At 38.7% G+C, this 11,395-nt stretch overlaps 1 protein-coding gene across 4 annotated transcripts in view; it reads left to right on the top strand.

The window, feature by feature from the left end:
• LOC129761730 (lachesin) overlaps nt 1–11,395 on the top strand; it is a 320,135-nt gene that overhangs the window by 182,976 nt on the left and 125,764 nt on the right. For all 4 annotated transcript variants that reach the window (XM_055759483.1, XM_055759475.1, XM_055759499.1 and 1 more), the window contains exon 4: nt 1,839–2,024. In XM_055759483.1, coding sequence (XP_055615458.1) covers nt 1,839–2,024 — 186 coding nt within the window. The remainder of the gene's footprint in view (nt 1–1,838; nt 2,025–11,395) is intronic.

An 11,395-nucleotide genomic window follows, 5' to 3' on the forward strand; every position in this document is an offset into this window, starting at 1 on the left:
AAAAGACGAATCCTGAGATACGATCAATCCGGTCCATTTCTCTGTACATCATAGATCTCATCTCCATCTCCACATCACACTCAGGTTCGGGATGTTCCCACGGTCCAATGCAATACACGGTCAAATCTTCACGTATCTGCTCGATATCCACGTGGAATCTATCCTTCATCGATCATAATCAATTAATTTTATAGATCGTTGAAACATTTGAACACACATGTATTGCAATACATTAGTTATTTTTTATTCAACAGTCAAAATATTCACTAGAAGTAATTTATATGGCAGAACAACGTTTGCCGGGTCGGCTAGTTTTTCTTATAGAACACACGAGATTGGACGAAATTTTCCTCTTGACCCCCGAAACAGCTTTTTTCGTACGAACTGACCTCGTGCGACCCGAGGAGGTCCTTGAAGATGGTTGTCCTGTCTTTTGCAGGTCCAAAACTATTTTTACAGTCCACCGGAGCACTGCAACAGCAGCAGCAGCTATTACACTGCCACTTTGCGATGGCTTGAAACAAAAATTTACGAGTTCTGTTTACGTTTTGTTGTACTCCTAAATTATATTACACACACAAACAAATCAACAGTTAGTGTTACGCACACATATCAAACGACCGTGACTTGTATGATATATTTGTCTAAAACACCGTACTTGAATAATAAAATCCCCAAAAACAGCAAAATGTGCTAAGGGTGCTAAGCGAAGAAATCACAGAAATTCAAGTGCCTCGAGAAACGGAATGAATGAATTACATCACTCCCTTGTGTCTTATTAGCTCATTGATATTTTATGTGATTCATTCACAAAAGAACAAAAACCCCTGTGAACAGACTGTGTTTCCGTTGAACTTTTGAGAATTATTTCTTAGAATGAAATGAAGCCTAACACTGTAGTTCACTCTACTACACGCTTCGAATGAAGAAATTGATTGAGAGTTAGCCTTTGGTAGTGGAAATTTTCTTTAAAAAATCAATAAGTGAAGTTAAACTGGTGACCACCCAAACAATTTTTTTTTTGGGAACGTTTGCATGAAATCAGTATATTATGTGAAAGTTAAATTATCATGTATGTTTACATAGCTGGGTTCTCAAAACTAATTAAACCATCCAAAAATAGACTACCCCGAACCGCACAATACCAAGCTCATGATACCAAGAACCTTTCGAATACAACTCTCAGCAATTCAGTTAACAATATGTTTATTTTCTTCTTTCCAAACATGCCGTCGGGACATTGAAATCAACATCATAATCATCGCTGCTTCCGTCCGGCCTGTGGCGAACTACCGCAAATAAAAACAACTATCACTGCTACTCCGGATCCGCACACATACGGATGTTTAACACAACATTTCTTCCACAAATCAAACAAAACCACCCTCTCGACGCAAATGTAACATCCAACAACGGACCCATCCGACGGGACGGGATGCCACAAATCCCTATCCAAACCTATTTGAACCAACGGACAATCCTCATTATCACTTGTGCCGTTGTGCCGGAGCGCTTCCTTCCTTCCTACTCCCACTTCTGACGTCTTCCGTAAAATAACAACTTTACCAACCATCGAAACCCTCCCACCCTCGACGGACCAAACAACCGAACCGCATAAAAACTACATTCCAATGACCCCCACACCGACCACTAACGATCCTGCTTCCATCTGACAACTCCATAATATTGTTGAAATATTCAACCACCTTTCGGGAAAATCGGGAAAAAATCCCCCAAACCGATTCGGAACGGCGGTGCGAAATGGAAACGGCAACACACACACCAACGCACGCTCCCTTCCGCCCTTCGCACACTTCACGTCGCTGGCCCCTCCACAGGTCGGCTGGGTGAAGGCAGACACCAAGGCGATCCAGGCCATCCACGAGAGCGTCATCACCCACAATCCCCGGGTGTCGGTGACGCACACGGACCAGAACACCTGGAGTCTGCAAATCAAGTCGGTGACAGAGGACGACCGGGGCGGATACATGTGCCAGCTGAACACCGATCCGATGAAGAGCCAGGTAGGTTTGTTTTGTTGACTGCACATAGTGGGTGGAGTGGGAATGAGGGAATGGGGGCCGCTTGTCGAAATGCGCGACTGTGGTTTCGTGTTTTTCGTGGTTTCAAGTTGTCTGGCCAGTCCATAGTAGTGGTTGGGCGTTTGCCCATTTTATGCTTGCGTTCGCGTAGTTGAGAGCAACAGTTGAACCTTGGCAAAATTTGTGGCTAATGTTTAATACATCGTACGAATGTTGGTTTGCCTCAGGAAAAAGGGTCAAGGTTAGTCGCGGTGTTTGATTTGATAGGGAAAGGGTGTACCAAAAACACATAATGATTGTGTCAAGCAACTTGCCATCGTTTGCTAGGGATAACTTGGTTCTAATGCTTGGCTTAGCATAAACATGCAAAATGTTTCTTTTTTCTAGAGTTTCTTTTTGAGGCTACAGTAAAATATGATTTGTAAAAATCACTGAAAAACAGAGAATACGAAGGTTGTATAAAAAACTGTCTAGGAACTTTTCGTAAAGAAATCAAAAATAAATACCAAATTTCCACTTATAGAAAAAAAACTTTTATCTTCCTATTTTGTACGTAAAACTTGAAGTTATAACATTCATTTTGATTAGATTTGCAGGATAGAAAACTTAAAGCAACAACAGTTTCTTGTAAGCTAATTTTGCATTTTGATGCAAAACTATGTCTTTAATTTCGATACTAGAGGTAACTCTACAAAATTCAATCACCAATATTTTTTCAATTTTTGGAATAAAGACAGTGACAATTGAACAATTTGATAAATAAAATGGGAATGTTTTTGTATTCAACTCGCCGCTCGGTGTAAAAGTAGAAGCTCTCAATTCAACGCTATTTTAACAAACTAACTTTAGAAAAAAATACAACTTCCTATATTGCAATTTGTATAACTTTCTATAAGTAATAAAGGGTGTGTCACATCAAATTGCATCACGGAAAAAACGCTGTAGAAATTTAATTTTTAGGAATTATATCTTCAGCTTTCGCTTATAATCAGATAAGAGTGTATAGATCACGTTGGCCATGCTTCACTGTCAATTTTTCGTAAATTTGGAAAAATGTCGTCGAACGAAAAAGAGCGTCGTGAATTAACCCTGCGCACTCATTTCGAGAATCCGGAGTTGTCACATCGGGACATCGGTAAGATGCTGGAAATCGTCCAATCCACGGTCAGCAGAGTACTAAAACGATACTTCGAGAACCTAACCATCGACCGGAAGGTGAAGAACGGCAAAAATGGATGCTCCGCCAGTGAAAAAGATCACAAGCGCGTAGTTAAGCAGTTTAGACGTGATCCGAGAAGTTCGGTCCGGGATTTCACCAATAAGCTGAATTTGTCAAGTTCATTTGTCCAGCGGACCAAGCAGCGGGAGGGCCTGCGTACATACAAGGTTCAGAAGGCTTCTAACCGCGACGAAAGGCAAAACATGGTGGGGAAGACGCGAGCCCGGAAGCTGTACACCGAAATGCTGACGAAGCCGCATTGCCTGGTAATGGACGACGAAACCTACGTCAAAGCGGACTTTCGTCAGCTGCCGGGCCTGTTGTTCTTCTCCGCAGAGGACAAATTCAGCGTTCCGGAGGAGATTCGCAAGCAGAAACTATCCAAGTTTGCCAAAAAGTACATGGTGTGGCAAGCGATCTGCTCTTGCGGAAAGCGGAGCGCCCCCTTCGTGATGACCGGCACGGTAAACGGGCAGGTTTACCTTAAGGAGTGCCTACAGAAGCGCTTACTACCACTATTGAAGCAGCACTAGCCGGATCTAGCTTCGTGTCACTATTCAAAGGACGTGTTGGAATGGTACGAAGCCAACGGGGTCACCTTCGTGCCAAAGGAAATGAACCCGCTCAACGCGTCGGAGCTTCGCCCAATAGAGAAATATTGGGCGATTATGAAGCAGGCCCTCCGGAAGAACCCAAAAGTTGTCAAATCGGAGGCGGACTTCAAGAGAAAATGGATTTCTGTTCAAAAAATGGGTAGGTTGTATCTATGATATAACCGCAAGGTTGACGTGGGACTACCTTAGCAATCATTTGTTTGTATTGATAAAAATTTTAATGGAATGAAACAATTTCCCAATTCAATTGAATTCAATATATTTGCTTTGTGAGTAAAAAGATTGAATAATGCCATGTAAGGTCAATTAATGCAATAGACTATGTTCTTCGTTACTAGTAAATTTAATGACATTCCTTTTACGTTTGGTATGATGACATCTTGGTTTTGATGCCTGTGTTAGGCAAACACATTTCAGTCAGAACAAAAATGACCCCGATTTGCATGTATTTGCAATGCCGATTTCCCCAGACACCTTGGTTCAGAAGTCTTTATTAGGTAAACACATTTCACTCGGAACAAAAATACCCCTGACCTGCATGAATATGCAATGCCAATTTCCTAAGACACCTTGGTTCTAAAGTCTGTGTTAGGGAAATACATTTCAGTCGGAAGAAAAAAAACCCCGATCTGCATGAGTTGCAATGCAAATTTCCTCAGGCACGTTGATTCTGAATTCTGCCGATGCCGATTTCCCCAAGGCTGCTTGGTTTTGATGGCTGTGTTGGGGAAACCGTACAACGAGCCAATCAAAACGAGGTAGTTAGGGCTTTAGATAACGCTCAACATTTTACATTTATTCAATTGTTTATCTAATGAAAAATAACATTTTATTAATCGCGATAGAAGCGTAGAAATATTCCGTATCAATTGATGCAAACATCTTTCCGATCCAGTAAAAAATGTTCGAGTTATAAGCATTCGGAAGCTTTCATTTTTTCCTGCATGTTCTATGTTTAGGTTTTCATTTTACCCCTCATATACTCCGGTTAGACGTAGTCCCACGCCAAAAAAACTACAACCTGACGTTGTACAGAACCTTATGGACGGGGTAAAGAGGAAGGTGCGAGCATACGGGCTTGGGCTCGAAGTATGAATAAAAAGAAAATGCCAAAAGTTGTTTAATAGTTTTTATTTTACTGTCTAAAATTTTCAAAAGGATCGGTCTACTGGGCGAATTTCTACAGCGTTTTTTCCGTGATGCAATTTGATGTGACACACCCTTTAGGTCTACATGGATTGAAACAAAAATTTCGTAAATTCTGATGACCTGTGTGAGAAATAAGCACTCGGAATTGCACAATATTCGTTACGCGACTGATTTTTGAATTTTATATTTGTACCCCAAAACGTCCTCGGAAGACACAATTCTACTTCAACAAATTTGTTTAAGGGGATATTCTAGTGTCGAAACACGAACTTCGGACGTTTTTTCGAGCTCCGTAAAAATAAAACGAAGAATATTTTCATCATCCATTATATCAATATTTTTTCATCTATCTTTTAACAATAAAACAAAAATTGAGTGGAGAAAAAAATTTCATAACTAAAATAGTTAAGAGCTGATGAAGTGAGAGGGTAAAAAAAAAGTTGTGCCATGGCATACACGATTCCAGCCCTTCTGGTTATCTGAAACAAAAAAATTGAATAGATTCTGAATCAGTAAAGATGCCGCTATCGCATGAACCTCGGACAAGTCAAAACATCTTTTTCGCCAAAATAACGGCTCTTTGAAAAATAAAATGCGGTTTAAATTGTTTTTTCTTACGTTTCTTAATTTTTTAAAAACAGTAAAACTTGAAAAATATTGCATTTTAGAGGTTCATGCGATAGCGAGATGCCTGCAGATTGTATCCATATACATTTGACATGAATCGGTTCGGTAGAACTTGAGATATCATGTACGCCAGCTTAAAAAACTAGTTTCGAGAAAAACGTGTTTGAAGTTCATTGTTATGGCCGTGCCAGGTTAGATACCGCATCACTAAAATTGATCTAACTCGGTAAATAATAGGATTTTCGATAATTCCTTCCTAAGGTATGTTCTTGAATGCCTAAACTACAGAAATATGAAGGAAAAAAATTTGATTTTTTTCAAATTTCTAGACTAGAATACTCCCTTAAATGTTTAATCAATTTATTGAGAGAAAGCTTTTTTTCGTATTTTGGTTGAAAATCTACTGTAATTTTGCAAATATTGCAGCAATTTCTCATTTTAGCGGGAGAATTTTCAGTATGATGTATTCACAAAAAACTATAATATTCATATCGATATGTCTAGATGTTTTTCTTTCCCGAATCAAGAAAATTTTGCTAAAATTAGAGGAACACTTCATTGCAGTTTGTTCTTCTTCTTCTTCAATGGCACTAACGTTTCTAGAGGAACTTCGCCGTCTCAACGTAGTATTACTTGCGTCAGTTTTATTAGTACTTAGTTGAGATTTTTATGCCAAATAACACGCCTTGAATGCATTCTGAGTGTCAAGCTTTAGAATACGCGTGATCACAGTGCAAGTCGGAGGAAATTTCTTTGACGAAAAATTCCCCCGACCAGAACGGGAATCGAACCCGAACACCCGGCATGTTAGTTATGACGCTAACCACTCGGCCAAGGGAGCATTGCAGTTTGTACCGAGAGTAAAAAGTACTAGGCATATTCGTAGAACGAACGGTTCCACTTAAAGTATTGGCAGTAATACGGAATACACCGTTTAATTTTTTTTCTCTTTACTCATGAATCGTTTGTTTTGCATAAGAAAAATATCAATTAGCACCATACATTTTGTTTTTGGATTGCAGTACAATAATTGTGAATAGGTTGTGCCAGATTTGATCATAATGTTGTTGAAACGGTCATTTTGAATGTGGCACAAAAAAAAGGTGAACAGTTTCCGCATTCAGTTGGAGATGGTGCGTCAATACTGATATTAATGACATTTCTGTGCACTCTCGGTGTTTGGGTTCCATCATTTTCTTAAGTCAGATTGAGTTGGTTGATTCTGAATACTGTTTCGCGAGTTCGGAATTTCTGTGCGGAAACTTATTGTTAAGGACCGTCAAGATGGCGTATCCTTTTGGAACGTAGCATAACGTAAGCATTGGTTCGATTCAGAAGCTCTGGAGGAAGTACCAAGAGCTTGGTACCGTTTGCGATAGGACGTGGAAAAAACCAAAGAGCTAGAGGCAGAACTATAAAAGTTGAAGGGTCTGAGCCTAGGGCCACGGACGGAAGTTTGACGTAGAACTATGATTATTCAGAACAGTTGTTTTGACGTATGACTACGTCTTTGATTTCTATATAGGGGGGGGGGGGTCACTCTACGAACAATGTAACGTTTATTGAGAGTGCAAAAATGCATATTACGCAGAGTCGTGCTTACGATATATGTTATAATATACACTCTGTCCAACCTCTATAAGACCAGGTGATGATCTTGCTGCTTCGTGTCATTGTGAACAAGCAGTGCTTCAATTTATATTCTAATGTGTATGTATTGGTCACTACCATATACTGCATGATTTTCATACATGTGTGTGTGCAAGCGCTGAGCGTAAACGAATGTTTTCGTATTTTCAACTGTCAAGCTTCTATAAGACCAGTTACATTTACCGTTGTTGTAGTTGCTTTGATCAATTAAATCTGGAAAATGCCGAAGGGAAAAGTCCTCACGGAGAGAGAAGAAATACAAATCGATACATGTCACCAAGAAAATGTTGGTGTCAGAGCAATTTCTCGTCGGATTGGACGATCCAATCAAGTAGTGCTCAATTATTTGGCGAATCCTACGGTAAGAAGAAGAGAGCTCTCGTAAATCGAAGCTTTGGACGATATTAATGTTACTCGGATGACAATTTGTCATGTTTTGGAAAAAATCCTCACATAAAGAGGGTTTAAAAGGTTAAAACTCCTCATCTTACACCAGCTCACATCGGAAGACGTCTGAATTTTGCCAAAGCTCACATGAACCGACAGTGTGACATGGTATGTTGTGGCAAAGAATGTTTCCCATGCAATACATTTTCCTATATACCATAACGAAAAGTTTCTTCAATGTATAGGTTATCTTCACTGACGAAAAAAGTTCAATTAGGATGGTCCTGAAGGTTTCAACGGGTACTGGCGTGATTTACGGAAAAGGAACAATAAGAAAAAATATCGAGAAATCCGTTCAGTAGAATTTGGTAAATAGTATTCCAACACGAATTTTCCAGGTTATTAGCCGAAATGGCAAGGTTGCCAATTATTGACATGTAAATCAGTCGATTGTTTTGAATTTTTCATTGATAATACTTATGAATTTTGAAGTGGTCTTATAGAAACTGGACAGCTGAAATTATCAATTCTTTTGAACGAAATTGACGTTAAATATACTTTATTCTAGGCATTCAATAATGTATGAATGTATCTTGTTGAAATTCCAACTGTTTGTGTTGCAACGAAATATAATCAGGGTCATCTTATAGAGGTTGGACAGAGTGTATAACAAAAATATCAGTTAAAATATTCCATAACATTTGGTTGGCATGAAAATTTGTAAAAATGAACTTTCCTTATGGTGTAAAAGAGCTCGTAATTCTTGTTTGAAATGAATAAAATCAAATAGCCGTTCTTTCCAATTACTTACCTATATTCTCGGTATATACATATTAGTGCATGCTGTCTATTATATTTTATCTTTTGAACTTATCATCTATTTTCCCGATTCGTTTTTGTTTTTTGAAATAAAAAATATAGGAGGTTGTGTCCAAGATACGACCGCATTGTTGACGTAGAAATACGCTGTTATTTTATATAAGTCGCTCGTTAATAACTTCGGATATTATTTTATAATGCTGTGAAATATTAGAAATAACTGTTCAGTAGATCAGTTTGTTCAGTTTGATCGCTCTAATATGTTTTTTTTATTGTAGAATCAGTTGACGATAATTGATTAATGATTCATTCTTGCCCTCGCAGAACAATACACTAGCTGGTCGTATGTCGCAATTTGTTTCATGTCAATGCATTGAAAATGTACCTCGAACGCTATTCCGGTGACCTTTTTCGCAATTGACAAAGACTCAGCTACAGTCGATTATATACTTGTTGTACCAGCACCATCATTCCACATCTCATAACTACATCAATATTACTTTGGCACCGCATGGAAACAACAACAATGACAATACTTGCAAGTATCAAATATCATGCTACATTTTATTCAATATTGTCTCAGCCAACGTAAGCCAAACAAGCGTTCGTCATAGCATGCATACAGATCCATACATCGGTAGCCTGAAGCTACTAGGATTATAAACACTTCTCATCAATTTGCGCTATTCCCAATAGAATTGCTTCTGTTAATATTACTGGCCTGGAAAAAAGATGCATTACTTTTCCAAGCGCAGCTGTCATCCTTAGTGGAGAAAGTTTTGCTACTGGCAAGCGAAATCAAATCACATACAAATTTCCAGAACGACATTTACTTTCTTGGGGACTTGAAATAAACTGAAATAAACATTTTCTGTGAACCTCAACAACCTTGAAAAGAGTAGCATTGCTTCATTATGATCAAGATTAGTTTTACGACTGGCACGCGAACCCAATTATAACGTTCCAGCAAGGCATTTAAGATACTTGGTATTCCACTAATAATTTTTTGGCGCACAACCTTAACACCTGCTTCGCCATACCGCCAGTTCAATCCATTGAATGCCATATCAAAGGCGCCAACGAAGCCTTTATGATGACGAAAAACAAAAAAAAAGTTAACTGCTTGGAAGAAGACTGAATATTTGCCTCAGCAGAGATTCATTACTAATACCCTAACGCAAAAATGTCTCTCCCGCACTATTTTTACGTACGGGTTATGAAACACGCACGTACGCACATGAATATCCATAATTCGATGGCTTGAAGCAACTAAATGTACACACACTTATCTCCGTTTTGCGCTCTTTTCAACAGAAGCCTTTTCTGTTAATAAGGTCTAGATTAGCTGGCAGAGTTTTGCTACCGCCATGTGAAACCAAATCACAGACCAAATTCCAGAACATTTATTTACTTGGTGAGCCGACGATAGTCTAGCTCGTACTTCCCCACACAATAGTGTAGCTCAGAATCTTAATGTAATGGCGTCAGTTTGATGCAATGATTGCAATGCCAGAGACATCAGCGAATGAATAACTTGGTCGCGTCCACAGCTCAACCCGATACGAAGGCATGTGATGACGCAAAACAAGGAAGTACAAGCGATGTTCATTCCTTTGAAAACGAGACGAACGAGACTGAAAGTTTGTCGTTCGTTCGTTGTTGAATTCTAGAGGCTTTGAACTCATAGAGTTAATTCGCCTCTGGAAGTTTGCCTCAGCTCGTCGTTAAATTGCTCGTTTTTAACAGTTCTGTTAAGGAAAGCACACAAATCAGCAGAACAATCGCATGGGAAAATGGAAACGCTTATAGTTTTCATGAATTTTAACCATTTACACACCACGGAATTGTGATGTATAGAATATCAAACAAATCTCAGGGAATATCCGATTCGTTTGGTATGTAAATCGCCAAAATCCGTACGCGGCAAAAATAGTTATTAACGTTAACTTTATTTCATAAAAACGTGACCTGTTTTCTGATTTGGCACCCCTCATAAAAGACGTAGTTATACGTCAAAAACATAAAATGAAATAAATCTCTATATATATATGAAAATGTTCTGTTCATTTGTGTACGCGTTAAAAACTCGAAAAGTACGGAACCGATTGAGCTCAAAGTTGGACACAATATACAATCCTCATCAAGGAGTGTTGTTACGGCATTAAAAAATGGGTGGGTTATATCTATGATATAACCGCAAGCTTGACGTGGGACCTTAGCTTAGCAATTATTCGTTTTGTATTGATTAAATTCTTGTTTGAATGAAACAATTTCCGAATTCAATTGAATTCAATATAACTGCTTTGTGAGTAAAACGATTGTACAAATGCCATGTAAGGGCAATTCATGCATTGTGATAGATTATGTTCTTCGTTACAAGTAAATTTAATGGCCTTTTACGTTTGGTATGATGCCTAGGACAAAATTTGTGAACGGAAGGATTATCGAACGATTATTTTATTTTGCGTTCCACTCATGAAGTTTGCATCTCTCAAGTGTACGTACTTCTCGAAGCGAATTTGCTCGAAACTTGAAAGTTCATTTGCATCTAGTGTTTGCACGATTTTTCAGGTTCCTAAGTTTAGAAGATCGTGTTGGGGAAATATATTCTAGTCTACACAAAGGCAAGCAAGTACAAAAGTACTCGCAGTTTGCATTCATTTGCAAAGCCCATTCCCCCAAAAACCTTAGTTTATAAGTCGGTGTTAGGGAAACACATTTCAATGGGAACAAAAATGCCCCTGACTTGTACGAATTTGCAATGCCAATTTCCAAACAAAATGCAAACATCCTTCCGATTCAGTAAGAAATGTTCGATTTATAAGCATTCGAAATCCTTCATTTTTTCCTGCATGTTCTGCATTTTGGATTTCATTTTACGCCCCATA

Source organism: Toxorhynchites rutilus, chromosome 1, assembly GCF_029784135.1.
Source record: "Toxorhynchites rutilus septentrionalis strain SRP chromosome 1, ASM2978413v1, whole genome shotgun sequence".
In the NCBI taxonomy this organism is placed as follows: Eukaryota; Metazoa; Arthropoda; class Insecta; order Diptera; family Culicidae; genus Toxorhynchites; species Toxorhynchites rutilus.